The 22,461-nt window shown below is 34.7% G+C and overlaps 1 protein-coding gene across 1 annotated transcript in view; it reads right to left on the bottom strand.

The window, feature by feature from the left end:
• LMNTD1 (lamin tail domain containing 1) overlaps positions 1–17,473 on the bottom strand; it is a 32,890-nt gene extending 15,417 nt beyond the window's left edge. Inside the window, exons 1-6 of the mRNA XM_044678559.1 lie at positions 17,391–17,473; positions 12,723–12,934; positions 10,742–10,937; positions 7,891–7,950; positions 4,913–5,096; positions 1,511–1,630 (exon numbers count right to left, since the gene is read on the bottom strand). Coding sequence (XP_044534494.1) covers positions 1,511–1,630; positions 4,913–5,096; positions 7,891–7,950; positions 10,742–10,937; positions 12,723–12,934; positions 17,391–17,473 — 855 coding nt within the window. The remainder of the gene's footprint in view (positions 1–1,510; positions 1,631–4,912; positions 5,097–7,890; positions 7,951–10,741; positions 10,938–12,722; positions 12,935–17,390) is intronic.
• Between the last annotated feature and the right edge of the window lie 4,988 nt (positions 17,474–22,461).

The following is a 22,461-nucleotide window of genomic DNA, read 5'->3' as shown; positions in this document are numbered from 1 at the left end:
ACTTGGTATCCCTGATTCCTTGAATGGACCATTTTTTTTAGCCCAGATTTGTTAAGATGCTGGGTGGGAGGGGGGGACTGGGTGGCTCAGTGGATTGAGAACCAGGCTTAGAGACAAGAGGTCCTAGGTTCAAATCTGGCCTCAGACACTTCCTAGCTGTGTGACCCTGGGCAAGTCACTTGACCCCTGTTGCCTAGCCCTTACCACTCTTCTGCCTTGGAGGAAGGTAAGGGTTTAAAAAAAAAAAAGATGCTGAGAGGGATCTCTCGGATTTATACTACAAACCTTTCAGTACCACATATTGTAATGCAGTCTGAACAATAGTCTTCATAGCAGAAATCTCTCTTAAATATATAGAGACCCACCCTCATTACCTTGAACCAGGATCAATTAATTTTTTTAGTTAATAATTTCCCCCCTCAATTACAATTACATTTCCCCCATCAATTTCAATGCATATTTGTTAACTTATTTTGTTAGGAATCACATCTGGCATAACAGATGAAAATGCCAGACCTGCAGGCAAGAGGACCTTATTTCAAATCGAGTCTCCAATAATTATTAGCTCAATGTGACAATGGATAAGCCATTTAATTGTCCTGAACCTCAGGCATCTCTCTATGATTTATGCACTAAGTTATGGAAGGTTTGAACTCTGTGTGTGGAGAGAGTTCCCATACTACTGAGACAAAGACCTTTAATATATTAAAAATTAAAAATCACTATTTTCTAAATTCAGATTTTTCAGGAGAATATAATAAATAAAAGTTCCCCATATTCATTAAGTAATGAGTTCCCTGTCAGTAAAGGAACTTAAGAGAGATAACTACAAATCTATGATGCCTGAAAGAAATTCTCAAATTCTCATTTGTCTACTCTGTTAATAACAATATGATTAAGTAAAATCATTGTATGGGTGAGATAGAAAGGCAGGATTTTAACAGTGGTCATAACCCACCTCAACCATTTATTGTTGTTTATACCCTTTAGCTACTTAGTTTCTATACTAGCCACCAGGGACAAAAATAACAGAAAAGACTTAAAATTGAGTTTTGCTGCCATTCTCATATTTTCCCTCTTCTGTATTCCTCTATCCTGAATCTAAATATCACTGATAATATAGTGAGTAGATGCTTAGGCATCATTCAGAGTCCTCATTACTAACCATGGCACATTCAACATAATATTTATTCATTTATTTATTTTTCTCTTTTCTTTTTTATATTCACATAATAAAACTGCTCTTTTATACTGTTTAAGTGACTTAGGGGTTTGAAACCTGATTTCAAATTCAGGACTTTTTCTGCTCTATATGCCCTCCATCTAGTTTTAACATATTTGGTGTTGGAGAGCAAATGCAGTCAATTTGTCTGAGTCTATGATTGTATTTAGTTGTGTTTCTTGCTAAATTTTCATGCCAAAATATCCTGGGTAAGATGAAGGGATGAGAGGACAACAGAAGGTTTATGTTATTAAGTTAAAAGCAACTGTTAAGAATCTTGACACTGACTTGACCATCAGGGTTACACAGGATGGTTGTACAGTTGGGACTTGTTTTAAACTTGTCTTGTTCCTTCCAAACAAAATCTGATGGAGGCTTCTGTTTCATCTCAGAAGTTCCTGCCCAAACCTATAGGAAACAGAAAAAGAAATCAGTCTCCAACTAAATAATCAATTTCCAGGTTAATGAACTCTTTGATTCTCTTGTTAGATGTGAGTCAACTCAAGTAAGAATCAGAGTACTTTATGCACTCAATATTTGGCAGGGAATCTACATGCTATTTTCACAAAATTTCTAATAAGTCATGGATGTAACATAAACATAAAATTATTAATGTCAAAGACATTATACATCTGAGGGATAAAACTGTGGCAATATATTGCCAAAGTGAGCATTTATCCAGAGAATAGGACAGTGCAATTGAAAGGGCAAGATAAGGATTTCATTAGGATGAAGAGATTTTCTTGGCTACTAAGTTGGATCTGGAACTTCTCAGAAGGACCTTATTTTTTCATGGTAAACAGATGACATCAAGAGTGTGAGCAGCAACTGCCACTCCAAGAAGAAAATGCTTATTTTGGTGGGAAGGAACTTTTTGCTCAGGGTAAGGAAGTGACAGTTGACATCATATAGACAACCTGGAGGGCAACTGTATTTTGAGGACAGAAACATTTGAAATGTGCCAGAAAATATTGAGTACATATCCAATCTGATGAGTACCATGCCATGTATTCTTGGTGATTTGAATAAGCATGAATTCTACAATCAGAAAGAACTCTGAAATAATCCTTATGAAGAAATTGAAGAATTTTGGCATAAGGATGATATTTTCATCACTGTTGCCAAGCAGCCAGAGATTTTGGATAAGGAAGGAAGGATATAGGAAATGAAGAGCTGGCTTATTAAATGGCTTCAGAAAAATGAATTCAGCTTTCTGGACCTTGAATTAAGATGTAGGGAGACAGGGGTGTGTTATTTCCAAAGCATAAAAGTGGTAAGGGTTAGACAATGGGGGCTAAGGGACTTGCCCAGGGTCATAGAACTAGAAGTGTCTGAGGCCAGATTTGAACTCCAGAAAATGAGTCATCCAGACTCCAGACCCAGCACTCTATCCATAAGTGGATAGACTAGAGGATAACATGCTTATATAGGTTCAGAACTAGTTGAATCTAGTCAGAACTAGACGAAATCTAAAGAACGTTGGTGAATTTCAGCCTGGAGAAAGGACTCCAGTGGAATAATGAAATTAGCCACTTTTGTCTGTGATCATTTCATCATCTTCATCAATGACTTAAATGAGGCATAAATCACATCCTTATCAAATTTGTGAGCGACATAATGAAGGGAGTTAACATATAGGATAAAATTAAAATCTCATGTGTCCTGAATATTAAAGGTCATACAATAAAATAATTTTAAAAAGAACAAAATCAAGTACCTCTCTTACAGCTATGTCTTGTAGAGAATTCTTCACCAAACAAGGGGTATAGATAATCACAAAAGATCAAATATAATTTCAATAATCAATGCAATTAGGATAAGAAGGGAAGTGACCAACTGGAAGAAAAACTTTTGCTTCCAGTATCTCTGACAAAGGTCAGAAATCCAAGATATAAACTGAAATTAGAACAAGAGCAATTCTCAAATGGGTAAGTGGATAATATATATAATCAAATAGACCTGCAAATCATTGTCCTTCATTTTCAAAAAGGATCAATGACATCATAAGTTGATGTCTTGATTTGTGTGTGAATTAGATTTAAATGAGGCAGAGTCTGAAATGATTTAAGAACCATATGAAGTATTGCTTGAAATTACTACTAAGAAGAGATAGAAATTAAAGAAAAACTATTTCAGCTCACAAGCAGAAAATTAGCAAGAATGACAAACAAAGGAACTAATCAATGCTGGAGAAAAGGTTGTGGAAAGCTAGACTAATACATCATTGTGAAAGCTGTGAGTTAGTCTAAGCATTCTGACAAGTAACTTAGAATTATGTTAAGAAAATATCCCAGATATCCTGCTGCTGGTCATATATCACAAGGGAGTCAAAGTCAGATCTCATAGACTCAAATACTTTTTATAATATATTTTATATAAACAATATATTTTATAATAGATATATTTAAATATAATATTTTTATAGTAGCAAACTAGAAAAGTAAATACCCTTCAATTAGAGTATATATGAGTGTACAAATTCTGGTACATGAATGGAATGGAATATTGCTGTACCTTAAGAAACAACAAATACGAAAAATTCACAGAAGCTTGGGAAGATAAGAGCTTGAATTTAGAAAAACAAAATATATGATAGCTACAACAATGTAAACAAAACATGAACATTGTAATTATAATGACTGGGTTTGGCCTAGAAGCAAAGATATTAGAATGCACCTTTTGCTCTTCTTTTTTTTTAACTTTTTTTTTTAAACATCTATTATTGGCTCCAGTTGACTATCTTTTGTTTCCTTTTTTATTATTCATCAAAATGTATGCCTCCTGGGAATGAGGGGAGGACATATAGAGAATTCAAATTATTAGTAAAAGATATCCTTACAAAAACCCCAGAACTTTAATTTATTCTAATTTTGATGAAACATAACAGGCAGATATAACTGTAAAGTCCTATAACCATGCTAAGAAAAATCAATTGCACAATGGTGGGATTGAGTAGGAATGGCTAAAAAGCAATTAATGTAAAAAAAAAAGGATTTTAGTAAACTATCAAGATTAGTCATCAGAGCAAAGAAAAAGACAACTAATCTATATCTTAGGCTGCATTAAGGGACATAGAGGATTGACCAGAAGAGAAGTGATGGCTTCACTCTGCTCTGCCCTGGGAAGACCACATTTGGAGCATTTTGGAAGGACTGGTACCACAGGCTGGGGGACTCACAAGATGCTCTAGGATATTCTGATAAATTAGGAATAGGGGCACATGAAAAATGCCTTCATCCCTGGATGAGATCATAGAATGCTTCAGGTAATATTAAAAAGCCCCAAGAGTTTTCAAGCAGTTTCAGGTATAAAATATACAAGATAATGGCTATTTTAGTTTATCATCTAAAGGACTATCATGAGATAAAGAGTTGGCACTGGAGAACAAAGTAAGAATCAAAGAGTAATGAACACAGGGAAGCATATTTCATAGCAAATAGATCTATTTAAAAGTTGAAAGGGCCGTTTCAGGAGGTCAAATGCCCCGCCACTGAGGCCTTCAAGAAGAGCCAGATGGATCCTTGACTGTCCGTGTTAAGGACAGGTTTTTTGCTTTGGGGAAGATTGGTCTAAGAGCCTTTTGAGGAGATTTCAATTGTAATTCTATGTTTTCATAATAATTATAGTCATTAATATGAAATTAATGGATCTTCGCACACATCATTCAGTAGGTTTATATCTTATACTCACAGTTACTGTAGTATTGGCTGCCATTCTAATGTTTGGGTGGAATTTGTACAAAGAGACTGCATGGCCATTCACATTTTGTTGGAGAATATGGTCTCCAATTGCCAGTTCGTTGTTAGAACAGTTAAATAGCTTCACAAACAAACCATTGGCACTCACTTCAACTATCTTAAGGTCTCCAAGAGCACTATAAAATAACACAAGATGCTTTTAAATGGTTGTATCTTTGTGACCAAAGCAATTTAATAGCAGAATAATACAAGAATATGGATTTGCTATTTTTAAAAATTCCATGAAAAATCTATTATTATAGGGATGCTGTAGGTGACAGTGGAAAGAACATTGCATTTAGATTGTGGGTCAAAGGACTTGGGTACAAATCATGTCATCTCTCTGGGTTTCCTCAAGTATAAAATGAGGTAGCTATTGTTTGTTGTTGTTTTTCAGTTGTTTCAGTTATGTCCAACTCTTTGTGACCCTATCTGGTGTTTTCTTAGCAAAGATATTGGAGTGCTTTGCCATTTCCTTCTCCAGCTCATTTTACAGATGAGGAAACTGAGGCAAATAGAGTTAAGCGACTTACCCAGGGTCACGCAGCTAAGATACTGGAGTGGCTTGCCTTTTCCTTCTTCCAGCTCAATTTACAGATGAGGAGACTGAGGCCAATAGAGTTAAATGACTTGTCCAAGGTCATAGAGCTACTAAGCATCTGAGGCCAGATTTGAACCCAGGAAGATGGAGTCTTTTTGACTCCAAGCCTGGAGCTCTATCCATTATATACCACCTATCTGCGTATATTAAAGTCAGGTTTCATGCTTTGGGTAAAGATTGGCCTAAGTGACTTTTGAGGAGATTTTTGACTGTAATTCTCTGCATGACCTGAGGTCAGCTTGGGAGCTATGACCTTATGCAACCCTTTTTCTAGATCTAAAATTAGAATCCTTTGATTTTTCATGGATAAAACATAACATTAAGAAAAACTGGGATCTAGTTATAGCTTAGACCCTGATGTTCTATGACTTTAGGCATATCTTAAATTTTTATGATTCATTTTCTTTTTTTTCATAAAATTGTTATCTCCATTAAAGGACTTACGTGAAATATAAAAATATTTCTGGGAACATAAGATTATATTTATTTTAATTTATTATCTGTATTCATTTCTTGTTTTATAGTTCTTTTATGGATGGAAAGCCTTAAAGTGGAAGTGTTATATTCTATTGGAAAGAGCCTGTGCTTTGCCACTAAAGCATTTAATCTATGTTTATTTTCTCATCTGAAAAATTGGGATAATAATGCCTGCCCTAAGTATTTCTTAGTTGCTAAGAAAAAATGAGAAAATATACATGGAAAAAATTTTAAATTGGTGGAAAATAATGTCTCTATTTTTAAATGAAGAAATTAAGTTACAGAGAGGTGTAAACATTTGGCAGATTACTTTGTGAGGCAGTGGTGAATGATGTAGCTCTGTATTTCCAGTTATCAAAATACTCTAGGTCTTTTTATCTCTAGAAAAATTGTTCAGAGTGATTTTCTCATAAGAAGTTTAATGGGAGAAAACCAAGTTGTCTTTTTTTTTTTTCTGAATACTTCATAAGTTTATTGTATGACACTAAGATATTTATATTGTAGCACAATTGTCTATGATATAGTCATGACTCTTAAGTGGATGGAGAGCCAACCCAGAGCCAGGGTTCAAATGTAACCTTATTAAGTACTTCCTAGCTATGTGATCCTGGACAAGTCATTTAAAACCCTGTTCCCCAGCCCTTACCACTCCTCTGCCTTAGAACCAAAACCCATTATTGATTCTAAGATGGAAGATAAAGATAAAAATAAATATATATTACTAAAATTAAATGTTTTGGAATTTTCTCTTATTTTATCTTGCTCTAGGGTAGTTCCTATGGAGTAAAAAGAGGGATAAAAAGATATTGACTTTTAAGAACAAACAAAATGTCCAACGGCTATTCTAAATTCCATTCTCTCTTACTGAATTACTGTTTTAAAGACTGAAAATAACAAAATTAGCTAGTATTTCTTTTCCACCCTAATGACAGGTAGCATTAAGCAAGCTTTGATGGATTGAGTCACTTTCTGAAATTACTTTGTCAAGTTGAGGTCATTTCCTCTAGTCTAAACTGTTCAGCTGGGTTATTCAAAGGATAGTGCTAATAAAATCAACATTTTGACTTCATAGGCTGGAGAGCTCTCCAATAAAATAAAAATTTCCTGGCTATAGATTCTAGCTCCAAGGTGGCCTGGGTGGGAGCATGGATGACCTAGAAAAAAACTCCATTCCACTAATAGAAAAACATCTAAAACAAAGGATTAAAGACACATACTGTGTCTGGGAAATCATATAATCTAAAAGTTCTTAACCTTGGGGTCTGCTTCTGTGGGGAGGTTTTGAACTTGTGGGGATCCATAAACTGGCATGGAAGAATATTTTTAAAACTGCATTTCAATATAATTATTTTCCTTTATAACTATGCATTTCTCTTTATTTCAATTTGAAAATATAAAATATTATTCTGGAGAAGGATTTCTTAAACAGTTTCATAGATGACCAGAGGGGTCGTCCATGACATAAAAAAGAATTCTTGGTCGAGTCCAACCTCTTCATTTTAGAGATGTGGAAACAAAGGCTCAGAAGCCGTGACTTGTTCCAAATTCCTAACTAGTTTGATGGCAGTGCCAGTGTTAGAAATTAAAACTCATAGTTATTTCCTATCATCTTCAATATGACTCTCTTTAGCAAAATCTGATGTGGTCTCTATAGAAGAAACTCAAGTTCATTTTTACAGGCACAAGTAGATCTATATTCTTGATCTGAGGTACATTTATAGTTTTTGTTGTTGTTTACTTTTTGTCAGTGCTATATACTAGCATGTATAATGCATATATATATACACACACACACACATATATAGCAATCTATCTTAGAATTTGGGGTACTTGGGGAATAATTAATTTCTTACCAACCAAATGCCTGCTTTTCTTTCCTTGAAAGAGAACATTCACTATCATTATACTCCACTCTAGAAATGAAATGAAACATTCTATTTTATTTTACAAATGTTATTGTTTTGTGATAAAAAAACAAACAGAAGCTTCTTTTGTGTCTTTTTGGATAAGATACTAAGCATTCGTTTATAAATTGTGTATTTAAATAGACAAACAAGCCATTGCAATATCTTGAGTCTTTAAAGAAATTACACATACATGTAATTAATTGGTATACATGCTTTCTCTTAAACCTTCATTATTCAAAAGTGATATTAATTAATCTTAAAGATGCATTTACCTTTAAGTTTAATATATTTTGCTTTACTAAAAGACTCTTCTCTATAAAATATCAGAATTAAAATTCCTTCTTTTTCAACGAATAAAGTCTCAAATCTATGGTACATACTTCTACACATGGCACATACAAATACTTCAAATACATGAAGATAGGACATATCTTTTGTCAGATAGCTTTTTTAATCCTTTTTCTTTTTTTCATTTAAACTCACGTACTAGGGTAAGAAAAATGGACTAGAGAACCTGTTCATTCTCCTTTCCTCACCTCTTAGTCTTCCCAAACTAAGTCATAGTATGTGCTATTGAGAACATTAAATAGTTGGTTGAGCATGATGGCATTATCTCTCCAATGTCTTTTCTTTTCTCCTTATAAACATGCCATCCTGTACTAAGAGCCTTACGACTAAATTAGCATTCTTCCTCTTAATGAAAAAAAATTAACTGCTTACACTGCTTCATGTACCATGCTATTTTGTAAAATGGCCACTATTGAATTACTTGCACTGACTTTAGGTAGGTTCTCTTGGACAGTTCCATGCTAGTAATCTTATTTTAATTTGCTCTTAAATGCTTCCTATTACTTGTAGGTAATAGTAAACAAGTTAACTTATTACCTAGAACTGCCTCTAAGCTGTAGTTCATACCTGCCTAAAACTTGTAGTCAATTGGCTGGAGGGAGAAACTATCAAGATTTCCTCATAAATCCAACTTCGATTTGGTAGAGGATCTATTTAGCCTGATGGTTGATGGGGTTAGGGACATTATATCTGTCCTAAAAGTTCCATAATAAAGACCTATCTTGTCTCAAATGTCTAAAGAACTAGGATGGGTAAATTCTGTATTCTACTTCCTGGTATTTTTAGTCATAGGCAAAGAAGAAGTCTTCTGCTTTCTTCCCCATCTCAACATACCCAGTACCCATTGAAATGCTGGCGGAAATGAGGAAGATACCCTCTCTTTTGGAAATCTCAGAACTCATCTATTCTAGAGCAAGTGCTTTGGGGAATCTTCTCCTTTAACCTCCCTGCCAATTTCCTTTTCCCTTTATAACTGGATACTTACCACCTTCCTCCATCTTTACTTCATGGAGGAGGGAACTTAGAATCTTCCCTCAGAAAATATTCTCTCCTATACTCTGTCTTATACTAAAACAGAACCAATATTCTAAGGCAATTCCTAAAATTAACCTAGGGTACTCAAGTCAAGAATGATATAGCCAAACCTGATGGAATCAATTTAGTTAAGAGTAATTCTTTTCTAGATATGATGGTCATTATTTGTTCACAGAAACATTGCTTTTTTAGGGTCTCACCTGAATTAAATTTATCAAACCTGTTATTTCCATTCTTTGGGTGTTTACATAGGGTGGAGTTTGGATAAACATCAGTAATACTGTTCTAAAGATTCATAAATCTTTGACAGAATAACCTTTAAGTGAATTCAGCCATTGGTCCTCTGATCTTCCTTCTCTAGCCTTTCCTTTAGAAAATTCATCCAAATTCACTGGTTCAAACTATCTCTATGCTAATAAATCCCAAATTGCTGTCTTCACTCCCGTGTTCTCATATGAAATCTCTAACCATTTTAAAGTTAAAATGTCCTAAAACTGAATTAACCAGTGTTTGCTCTGAATTCAGAATTCACAATTTCTATTATGCTAACATTCAACCCAGTTACTCAGACTTGAAAAAGATAGTTATCTTTGACTAATTCCTAAATATTGTCCATTTTCCCTCTGCAATACCTCTTCACATTGTTCACATCTCTTCTCATTACTACCTCTCCCTTCTTCCCATATTCTTACCTCCTTGTGCCTGGATTAAGAGAACAGCTTCCCTGACTCATCTTTCTTCTCCTCTAATCCATTCTGCACAACACTGACAGATTGAATCATCCTTTAACATCGGTTTAATCATTTCATGCTTTAAAACTGTCAATGGTATACTATTTTTTACCACATCGGATCTGAATCAATATAAATCTAAATTTAAGGTTCTTCATTATCTGGCCTTATTTGATGTAACCAATGTTCTTTTCCACCATTTCCACCTCTATCCTTTCTGATAGATTTTTTTTTTACCAGAGCTCTAATAATCATGAGACTACATTGGTTTGAGAAAAGGCAAATTTTCTCTATTCCTGCTTTGGGTCATTTTAAAAGAACCAAGAAGTTGGAGAAAGGCCAAAAGAATAAGGAACTGCAAAATAAGGGAAAAATGATCTTAAATAAACCATCAACTAGATAACTGACCCTTGAACAACTGAATTATTTTCAGTTCTTTTTTTAATGCTTTGGCAATCTGGCATATTTTATCTGGAGTTAAGACTTACCATTTATTTGCTGTTTGCTGCTTTAAAAAAGGGAGGGTATGGAATATGACTTACTCAGAGTTATAGAATAAATCAGTGACAATGAAAAATGAGAACTTCTTGTTCAAGACAATTTCCTGCCAGTCCCTGCCCTTTAAACCCCAATCACATGAACCTCTCCATTAAATATTAACTGGTTTATACAAGACCATGTACCTGGATCTAGATGTGTGGTCTTCATCTGGAGGCAAAATTTTATTTCTATCAAGGAATTCAGAATGTGTGAAGCGTCTCTTTGAGTCGAAGAACAAAGAATTAAAGTAATCCTCCCCTTCTCCTAAGACACTGGACTGTGGTGTAAGTACTGCAAAATGTGGTTTCGGGAGCACAGGGACAGAGGTGCTGCTACTACCTTTCCAAAGGAAATAGGGACCAAGAGTCAGATAAATAAAAAGATTTAAAAAAGAAGCAGTAATTTACTTTGTCTTTTCCCAATCATCATGAAATATTATATGATTTGCATTATTTTATTATTAATATAAAACTATCACCTCAATGAGAATCTTTAAAATCTTAATCCTGAAGCTATGAAATGACACCTACTAAGTGAATATTTTTGTGACATGTCAATTAAATGATGTTACTAGAGGAAAAATCAACCTGAGATTTTGGTGCTGCTAGCAAAAACATTATTGGTTAGAAGTAGATAGCACATCTGAGTCTTTCTCTTCCAAATTAAAATCTATTAGAATGTCTAAAAATATAGCTTTGTTTAGGATCTGAACTAAAAGAAGATGACTAGTCTGCCTCAACTTGTCTTCACAAACCAAAATTTTAAATTATCTCTGTTTCCTTTCCTTTCTTTTTTAAAAATTAAAATTTTTACAAGTAAACATATATCTTTTGAAAAATATTTTCATGATTCATTTTCTTTCCCTCCCCTCTTCCCTCCCCACTCTTGGATCCAATAAGCACTTCCACTGGGTTATAAAATGTTATCACTTATACCTATTTTCCATATTATTCATTTTTATAATAGAGCAATCTTTTAAAACCAAAACCCCCAATCATACATCCATATAAACAAATAAGACTTGTTTTTCTTCTATGTTTCTACTCCCACAGTTCTTTTTCTTGATGTAGATCATATTCTTATAAGTCCCTTGGGATTATCTTGTAGTAGCAAAGTCCATTACATTGTATTGTTCCACAATGTTTCACTTTCTGTGTATAATGTTCTCTTGGTTCTGCTCATTTCACTTTGCATCAGTTCCTGGAGATTCTTGCAGTTCATATAGAAATCCTCCAGTTTATCAGTCCTTATAGCACAGTGGTATTCCATCACCATCATATACCACAATTTATTCATCCATTCCTCAATCCAGGGACACCCCTCCCCTTCATTTTTCAATTTTTTGCCACCACAAAGAGTGCGACTACAAACATTTTTCATTACTATCTTTTTAGGGTACAAACCTAGTAGTGGTATGTCAAGGCAGTCATTCTTTTAATTCCAAATTGTTTTCCAGAATGGTTGGATCAATTCACACTCAACCAGAAATGAAATTAGTGCTTTTTCTAGTTAGATACAAAGGGCAACCCTTCTACAGCCTCACATGGGCTGACAAACTTATAAAAGAATTGAAGTTGAAGGTGGTTTAGGGCAGAATCTGATTCCCATATCTGCCCAGTTCTCTCAAACTCCTGGCAATGGGATTTCTACCTGTAGACAATCTCTGTAGATTTTCTGTCAACTGGTAAGAAAAAATTTGTGCCAGAGAAGTTTAACAATGGAGTTGTAAGAGAAGAATTTCCCCACTGAAACACTACTTTTGTGGTTTATTATAGGGTTTAGACATTAGTACAGGCTCCACAGATCTTACCTGACCTTGAAAGTTTTAGAGTATAGTTCTAATAATGGATATAGGTCTGTCCTTTTAGTACCAGCTTAGCTAAATTTTGAAAGGTTCAGCATTCACAATAGGTTAGCTTCCAAGTGCTAAGGTAGTTTTACTTAAGAAAACTCATGAAGATAACTTAATGGTATAGGAATGGTCAATAGTGGCAGGCTATGATAATACAAAAACAATGCCTATTTTCTAATTAGGTACACTCAAGAAATGGCCATTTTTGTCTACCACACCTACATAGAATTTCTTTGAAAACGGCTTCATTTTTTTTTCAATGTTATGCTTACTTGTGTTGTCAGTTTTGAAAAAATTCGTTGAAGATGATCTAGAAGATTTTGGTACATTAGAAACAGTCAGTCCTGTACTTGGAGAGGTGCTTATTGTAGCAGCACATTTAAGGGATATCTCACGATATGCTGACTCTGACAGGAATCCTGAAGAAATGTGAACTGGGGACTGTTCACGCAGATTTGACTTGTGTAAAAGTTTTTCTTCACTTCTGTGTTTAAAAATAATATAAAACTTAAATTTAGTCATCAAAGAAATTAATATTATGTAGACGAGGAAGACAAAAACAGGATATATATCAGTGACATTTAGTTTTCTTTTAATCATGAACTTAATCATGTACTTCATAGTTTATGACATCTTGGAAATCTAAATGAAACTCTTTGTTATTGTTTTATTACATTCTCTTCTAATTTTATCCTTGTAGTCTAACTAATATTTATGTGTTAATAAGAATTATCCATAGTTTATTTCTATTTTTAGAAATTATTTTGATTTATACATTCTACATGCAAGTAAACACTTTCAAGGAATACCTTTTGTGGATAGAACTGGGAGAAGGGTGGGAAGATGATAATTATTGTTCTAAATCACAATAATAATTATCGTTTCTATAGCCCTTTTAGATTTGCAAAGCACTTTACATATATCTCAATTAATATAAATGTAGAAAGGAGATCTTTTAAGTATTTTTTAAATTTAATTTAAACATTTTAAGTATTTTTGTTTTAGTGAATTTTACGATGAACATGGGTGAAAAAGTCTGTAGTATTTATTAAATCAATTAATTAAACCCTTATTTTCTACCTTAGAATCATTACTATGCATTGGCTCCAAGGTAGAAAAGCAGTAAGGGCTAGGCAATGGGGGTTAAGTGACTTCCCCAGGGTCACACAGCTAGGAAATGTCTGAGGCCAGATTTGAACCTAGGACCTCCCATCTCTATTACTGGCTCTCACTATCCACTGAGCAACCCAACTGCTCCCACTATTTTACTAATGCATGATGGTCTATAAAATGAAGGAAGCACAACTAGATGACTTTCTAAGGTCCTTTCCAGCTCTAAATCTACATACTCTTGTGAGTTTTAAAAGGAGTTTTATCAGTGGAAAGCATCACATTCATTTATATGTTATCTGTTGTAAATTCCATTTTTTAAGGGTAGTCATGAAGACACAAAGATTTTTCCTTAGGTCCTCAGAGCAACTGCTTTCTAACAGACTCCCTAAGTATTCCCTTACATCGATCTGGATTATTTTATTGAACTTAAAGCTTCTAAAAAAATCCAGAGATGCAAAGTCCTCCATCCCTCCACAAAGACATAACTGTATTCTCACCGTATTGGCCCTCTGCTCAGATGTTCTTAATGAGCTACAGGTCAAACTATTTTAGCTTCCTGTAATCATGCAATCGATGGAACCCATGTATAGTGCATTTTTTTGCTATTTTAAATTAGATCTAACTTCACTAGAAGTCCTGTGAAGAAGAGTATATGAAATTAATATACTCTTAACAGCACAATCCTATTTTAACACTACAACAATCCTATCAGAGAGATGGCATGAATGTTATTTTAAATACAAGAAATCCGACAGGCTTAGAGACGTCATGGTCACAAAGTCTTAAGACACAAAGTTCAGACCCAAGTCTCCTCTGAATTCAAGTACGGTACTTTATTCAATTCAGTTGGGAAAGACCCATCTCCTGTCCAACTTAAGATACTTCCTAGCCAGTCCCTTACTCTATCTGAGCCTCAGTTTCTCCGTGTGTAAAACAGAGACAATAATAATAGCGTCTGCCTTACAGGAGTGTTGGGAGGATCCAATGTCCACAAGCCCCTTTGAAAAACTGAGAGCACTCAGTTCATATTATTAGTACTATTCCAATTATAAGAAGGCATAGACCATTAATTGTTCCACAGTACTGCTGTGATCAAAGTATAAAAATGTTTTCTAAACTTTAAGCTCTCCCTCTCTCTCCTCTCTCTCCTCCACATACCCCACACAAATAAATGTATATATGTGTCTATCTCTATAAATGTATATAATACACATTAAGCATAGAGTTATGGATTAAACCGTCTTTGACTTAAGTGAATATACAACTCCCAGGTGAAGAAACTTCCTTTACCAATACTGGTTGGAACATTCTTTGCAAATTAAATGAATTTAATTTAATTTAGTTAAATTAATTAAGTTTTTTTATTTAGAGAATTGCCTAGAGCCTTGGGAGGTACAGTGGGTGGTTCAGAGTTGCATAGCCAATATGTATTAGAGGTAAGACTTTAACCCAAGTCTTCCTGGCTTCAAAGCCAGGTCTCCATCTGCTATGACACAGCATCATTGTTGACTTTAAACCGGCTTGCCCTCAACTTCTTTCTCAAATATCCCACCACACTTCCTGTAAATCCTATTCTAAGGCTTCTTTTAAATCCCCAAACTGAAGGACTCTCTCTCTCTCTCTCTCTCTCTCTCTCTCTCTCTCTCTCTCTCTCTCTCTCTCTCTCTCTCTCTCTCTCTCACTCTGACATTTAATATCCAACAACCTAAGCAGCCATATCTAGAAGCAAGACTTGGAGTTTCAAAAAGGGTCTTTTCAAATGGCAAAATTTTTTGAAAATTAAGGAGAGGTTGGGGCAGGGTGTGAGAATATTTCAGCTCCAGCCAAATAGAATGACACAGGACAATGTAAAAGATGTTTTTGTTTTTTGTTTTTAAACTCAGAGAAAGCAGGAAACAGGTTTTCCTTCTTCCAAACTCCTCATCTCTGGGTCTCATTTCAGATAAACTGGTCCCGTCTTTTCACAGGCTTTATTTTATAAACCCTACCTTTTCTCCCCCCTCCCCAGTCAAATATAAAACATTTTCAAACTGAATTCATTTATTATAAAACAGAGAATCCTTCTGCAAGTCTCCATGAATATGGGGCTTCTGAGTTTTTCACTCCTTAAGTAGTTTATGACATTTCTAATGGACTCAAATAGCATTTAAGGGGTGTAACTGCTTCAGCAATGGGCTCGTACAATGCAGTCCATTATTCAAATCTTTTACTGATATCAGCACTGAATTCCTAGGGCCGAGATGAAAATACTCCTCAGGTTTCAGAAACATTTCTTTTAGGATATAGAAATTTATTGGCTCTTATTAGTTTTGACTTTGCCAAAATAATTACTTAAAAGCTAATGCAGAGAATTTTGTTTTTCTAATTACTAGAAGGCAGCTGGGGAGCACCTGATAAAGCATCAGGCAGGGAGTCAGGAGGACCTGGGTTCAAATCTGCATAAGACACTTCCTAGCTATGTGATTGCAGGCATGTCATTCAACACGAATTTCCTAGCCCTTGCCTCTCTTCTGTCTTAGAACTGATACTAATGCAGATGGTAAGGGTTATAAAAAAATGACTAACCTGCATTTCAATGTTATTATAATCAGAGAAGTACTGCATAAGTAATACTAACAGCTTTGATCTTTTAGGTGACCTCAGAGGTCTTTGAATGCCAGAAGATGGAATTAAATTAAACATTAATTAGAAGACATCCAGGTCTGAAAATAGTAGTATTAGCAACTGAATCAATATCATGTTGGAAGTTATATTTTTGTTGTAGAAACTTGCTGAAATCAATGTCAATGATTAAAATCCAGAGTACATTATTGGTAATAGTCATGCTGACTTAGTAGTTATTATTTATATTTTTGATAAAAAGTAGTTTTTAAAAGGCAAACTAGGTCCTCAGAAAGCCCCTGGAAATTTTTGGACTGCTATTGGATTTGGATAAGTTGTTGCAAAGAGATGTACAAATTTCCATCATGTCAGTCTGCATTTGCTCATCATATTAAAGCATCCATTTATTCATTCATTCGCTCATTCAACAACCATTTAAGTGTAGAATACAGAATGACCCTTGAGTAACGGATGGGCTATATTTACTTGTGTATAAACCAGGGCTCAAACTTTATTAAAATGTCAGTTTGTAATTCTGTTGTTCCAATCTGGTTTTTCAGAGTAGTATTTTCCAAACTAACAAAGCAATGGAACACTTCTTTAGCCTTTCTGTGTCATGATGGATCCATAAATACCAGTCCAAGATATTCCCTAAGAATAAAAGGAGATGGGGGGCTGCTAGATGGCTCAGTAGTTACAGAGCCAGGCTTGGAGTTAGGAGAACCTCATTTCAAATCTGGCCTCAGACACTTCCTAGCTGAATGACTTTGTGCCCAAAGTCACTTAACCCCAATTGCTTAGTTTTTACTACTCTTTTGCCTTGGAACCAATACTTGGTTATTGATTCTAAGACAGAAAGTAAGGGTTAAAAAAATAAAAATAAAGGGAGATGGGAAAATTTTAGGAGTATTGTAAGCTAGTTTTTAGAACATAAAGTTTTTATACTTGAATAATTTTACATTTGCTATCATAGAGAGGAAGCTATCGCCAGCACTGAAGTTGTCTCACATGCACCATATTCATATTTCATGGAATACTAGTATTCTACAAACAAAATTTGCTTTTTTAGAGAATTCACAAGTTCAAGTGTATTTCAAATTAATTCACTTGCTTCTTAAATACACACACAGACACACACACACACTAGTTTAGTACAAGTTCTTGGTCCTAACTTCTCAAAACTTAGTCAATATTTCTCACATGACTTCTAGTTGTGATGCTCTTACTGATATTCCTTTGGCTGGGCTCCATGATCATGGACTTCATGTAGAATGCTAGCATTTTCCTGAGGTGTTTTCTCCTTTTTCATGTTGACTAGAACAGCTTGTTTCCTGACAAATTAAATCATAATGTTAGATAATGAATCCACTCATAGTTCAGGTTTTGTAAGTGGTCTAAATTTAATCAACTGAGCCAATTAAATGAAAGTAAACTAAAGGCACCTGCCAGGTTTAATGATTTCACTTCCCTGAAATGTCAGAACCAAGATTTTATGCGATTAAGTGCTACTTATATACTACACAGCAAATATACTTCATGAAAGTTCTATGGACACTGTACACTCTTTGTCCCTTATTTTCTCTATCTGTATATAATGCTTACCCATTTCTTTGTCATGCTAATGCTGTGAGGGTAAAATTCAAATTTTAGATATGAAAGCCTTTAGGTAGATCTGTACAATAACAATCTAGAATAGTATTATTGGTAGATTCTTTCTTTGTGAGATTTTTGAGTTATTGCCTACTAAAATGGCTCTTGCTGGCGCTCAAAGAAATTGCTGAAAAAAAGAAAAAAACAAGGTGGAACCAAGTTGCATTCTATAGCTAAGAAGCTAAGATTCAGGCTTCAGCATCTAGGAGTCAGTAAACTGTGGACTACAGACCAAATCTAGCCAAACTTTTGTGCAGTCAGTGTACTAAGAATGATTTTTTACATTTTAAGATAAAATATTTTATATTTTTAGACACTTTTGAAAAAGTGTCTAAAAATACAAATGTTTTATTTTAAGGCCAGTGTTGGCTCGCAGGCCGTATACAAGCAGATGGGCTGGATCTGGCCCATGGTTCATAGTTTGCCAACCTCTGAACTAGACAATACTTGTCTCTTTGAAAACCATGAGGTCATGTCTCAGTACATACAAGAATCCAGTTTGGGGACAACTTAATATATTAATGTTGCACTTGATCTAGAGAATTTTGAAGCGAAGTAATGAAATCTTTGTACAAGAATGTCATTTTCCTATATGTAGTTTGCTTTCAGCCAAAATGTTCAAGGAAAATCAAAGTGCCTCATTTTGGAATCTTTACTGAGGGCATGAGAACAGTGCCCAAGGAGTGGTGGTACAAATCCCAATTAGGAAATCTTAATAAGAATGGCCTTCCTTGTACAAATGGAAAGATGGATAGTGAAGATAAGGAATCCAGGGAACCTAAATAACTATCCTGGCTCTGCCTATAATGAACTCACTGCTTTTGAACAATTTAGATTATCTCTTTGTACCTCATATGCCTTCCTAACTTTTGTGGGAATAAAATGGGAGTAACAGATGTGAAAAGTTGGGGCAGATTAGCATAATAACAATACTGATTATTATTGAAAATAATTATTGGATGAGATTTAAATTTAATTAATTTAATTAAAACATGCTGTTTTGCATAGTGAACACTTAAATGTGCTTTATTCATTCACTCATTTACAAATTACTCATAGGGTAAATGATGCTATTTAAATTCAAAAAGTCAATATATAACAACTGCTTATACTTTAATATTTCAGACTTAAAAGAAAATGAGCATATTATGTAAATGGCAACTTAGCTTTATAAAATAAAACACGTGACTATCTTTATCCATTGTGCTGATAAAATGAAATCTTTTGATGGTGTCATTATGGACCAATTATGGAAATTTAATATCAAAAGTTTTGTAGGCTTATACTTAATTTGGAGAAATTAAAATAGATTTATCATTGCATATCTTCCAATTTCCCTAATTCTCTATTGGCAAAGTTTTCCACTTAAAAGTTTATTCATGAGTTATATAGTAAAAGAAACTAATTAGAGATGCACATAAAACAACATTGCATAGCTTATTGTTCATTTTTATCAAAGCAGCTTAAATAAACAAAATGTCAATTGAGAAGAGCTTTGGGAGGTAATGGATTTGAGTGTGTTTCCATTTTCCATTTCCCTGATGAGTTTATTTTCCCATGCTTTTCCTTCCTTTCTGGATGATGACATGTCTGCAACTTAAACAAATTTCTATTCTTATGCTACTCCAGCTTGAGGACAGTTTCTCCCCAGAGACAGAAGAAGAAGCATTTGAAACAACCTTGGAGCTCAAGGTTTAGCAAAGCTTTCACAATAGGCCAAGTAGCTTATTTATTATATTTTTGTGCTTGAAAAGAATTGTAAGACAACTGTTTAACAAACATTTATGGTACTCTGTTCGGAATAGACATACAGGGCTAAGAAGATGGTCTCAAGAATAATGAGAGTAGGGGTTGGTAAAACATAGGATATAGCCAAGAAAAGAAGCCAACAAAAGAAAATTGTATCTGTATTCTGAGCTCTAGTATTTACTCTGGTTCTTGTGCCAGAGGGCTCAGAATCCTCAGAATCTCCCAGTAAACATTTTGTTTCATGAAGAGAAGTTCTGCTTTCTTATACCTGCAGTGAGTTGACCTACCAGCTTCCTATGAATGACAGTTGTAGTCTCCTTCCTATTATTGGGGTGAGCCAGAGCAATTATCTGGGAAATGATACAAGCATCACTCATGGGGCATGTGTGAAGGCTGGCAGGCATTTGGGAATGGGAGCAAGCAAGAGTGTTTTAATATCTAAATTGTTTTTTTTATTCTATTTAAATAAATACCTTTCTTTGCCTAGAATTCATGATGAATTGTGGCTTGTTTTGGTAAAAGAAATATTAATGAGACATGGTGAGCTATGGATTTAAGTGGATTATTATTTTAACAGTACATGGGAGAAAAATAGTACCCCCCCACTCAGAAAAAGGCAATAAGAAGACCCCAGAGGCTGTGGGAGCTCATCTAAGATCTAAGATTTAGGTGTTTTGTATTTTCTGGCATTCAGAGATCCACTGAAGAGTTTTTATAATTTTCCTTTCTTTGCTATGATTGGATAGCAGAATTTGGGGGTATTACTTTTCTAGGCTAGAGCAGTTGATTTAAAAATAACTTATACTATTGTTTCAAAGTGCTGTTCAAGTTATTGTTATTATTCACTGGTGTCATAATAATCAAACTATTATTGTATCTTATGAATTAAAAATATTGGACGTAATTGTCACCATGGCTATTCAGTTAGAATATTGTTACATAAGAGTTGGACTGGGTATTTATTGAGGACCATTGGATTGGAAAGAGGTGTGATGGTAAAGATATTCCAAAGACTCACATAAGGTTAGTAACATTTTGTGTGATATCAGTTACTGTGTCTAAGGTATTACAGGGATGGAGAAGTGGTAGTTGTATTATGTAAGCTGTCTGAAATAATGGCATATATTCCAGCATTTGCAAATAAAAACAGCTTGGCTTGGTTTGGACTAAGTAATTAGATTCCTTACTGCTGGCCAGAAGTTATTGGGAAAGTTTAAATAATTAAATACATTTTTTTTATGAGAGAAGGGAGGCAATGTGGTGTTGTGGAAAGAGCACTAAAGTTATAGCCTTCAAGTTCAAAGCCTGGCTCTGTCATTAACTCTCTGGGTAACTCATGGCAAGTCACTTAAGATATCTTCTTCCAGTTTCCTAAACTGTAAAATGAAGGGATTGGATTAGATGATCTGAATGTCTCTCTTCCAGCTCTAGAGAGATAATCCCATGAGTATTCATGTGATAGGCAGTCTAGGGGAAATTCTTCTGCCCGGGCTCATGATTAGGAGGCATTCCCCTCCTCACTGATGACTTGGCACTCATCCCTTCCTTAGAAATTGATGATTTTAGAGTAACAAATACTCATAAAGGTCAGACCCTTATTGAAATAACACTACTGATTCAATTCAACTCACCATTGGATAATAAGTGATTTCTCAGTACAGAGAGCCATGCTGAGAATATAAGGCAAAAATGAAAGTCTCTGTTCTCAAGGAGCTTACATTCTACTAGGGAAATACTTTATGTTCATGGATAAATATAAAGTAATATCAAGAGGGAACAGGCAGTGACAGCAGTTGGGGTGGGGATGAGGAAAAGTCCTCATGTAGGAGGTGATAAATGAACTGTGCTCTGAAGGAAATTAAGGATTCAATGAGGTGGAAGTAAAGATGGAATGCACTGTAGAAATGGTGTAAAAGTGCAGAGGTAGGAGATGGAATATCTTATATTTGAAACAGTGAGTTCTAGTTGAATGGAAGAGGCTCTTTATGGGAAGTTGTACTCTTTTTAGGAAGGTACTTTCAGTATCAAGCTGCCCTTTCACAGCTTGATACTGAGACAGAATCATAGTGGAAACTATGGTATCTTGGATGTTCATGGACCATGTCAGACTGAATCAAATGCTCATAAGGTAGTAGATACAAATCAGAGGGAGACAAAGAAAATAGAAGACATTGTTCATTAATTTTATATAATCTTCCTTTTAGATTGTTTTGCAAAAAAGGAAAGAAAAAACAACTGCACTTATTATAGAACTCCTTATAGTAGCTGAGGAAGGGCATTGAAGTCACTCTTAAAATTCCAACCCAAAATTGACTTAGTGAAATAACCTGCTAAATCATTCTTCAGCACCTGTGGCAACTTCATCCTGGCTTTTGTCTCTTTATACTCCAAGCTTAATTTCTCCCTGCCTTTCATAGAATCACGGAAATTTAGAAATAGAAAGGATCTCAGTATCCACTCAGTTCAAGCCATTACCAAAAGAAATCCCTTGCTCCAATATCTTTGATGATTCAACTTCTGTTTGAAGAGTTCTAGTCAGAGGGGACTTCCAGAGTTCATTACACCTTTAGAGAGTACCTCTAGACAGTTCTAATTATTAAGAAGTTTTCCCCAATATCAATTCTAAATTTAACCTCTTGCTATTCCTATGCTCTCATAGGAGCAATTCTACCATTTGCTCTTGGTTTTGTTCTCTAGGCCCAAACAGAGCAAGTTAATCTATATGACCATTCCTCAGACACTTAACACAGTTATCATGTTCCCAATGAGTATTCTCTTCTCCAGGCTAAATATTCCTAGTTTCTTAAACCAATATTTAATATGACATGGATTCAAGGGCCTCCATCATCCAGGTTACTCTCTTAACAATCTCCAGATTCTCAATATCCTTTTAAATTT

This window comes from Gracilinanus agilis, chromosome 5 (genome assembly GCF_016433145.1).
Source record: "Gracilinanus agilis isolate LMUSP501 chromosome 5, AgileGrace, whole genome shotgun sequence".
Lineage (NCBI taxonomy): Eukaryota > Metazoa > Chordata > Mammalia > Didelphimorphia > Didelphidae > Gracilinanus > Gracilinanus agilis.
Note: the sequence above shows the minus strand (reverse complement) of the source record. Positions and strands in the feature narration are given on the sequence as shown.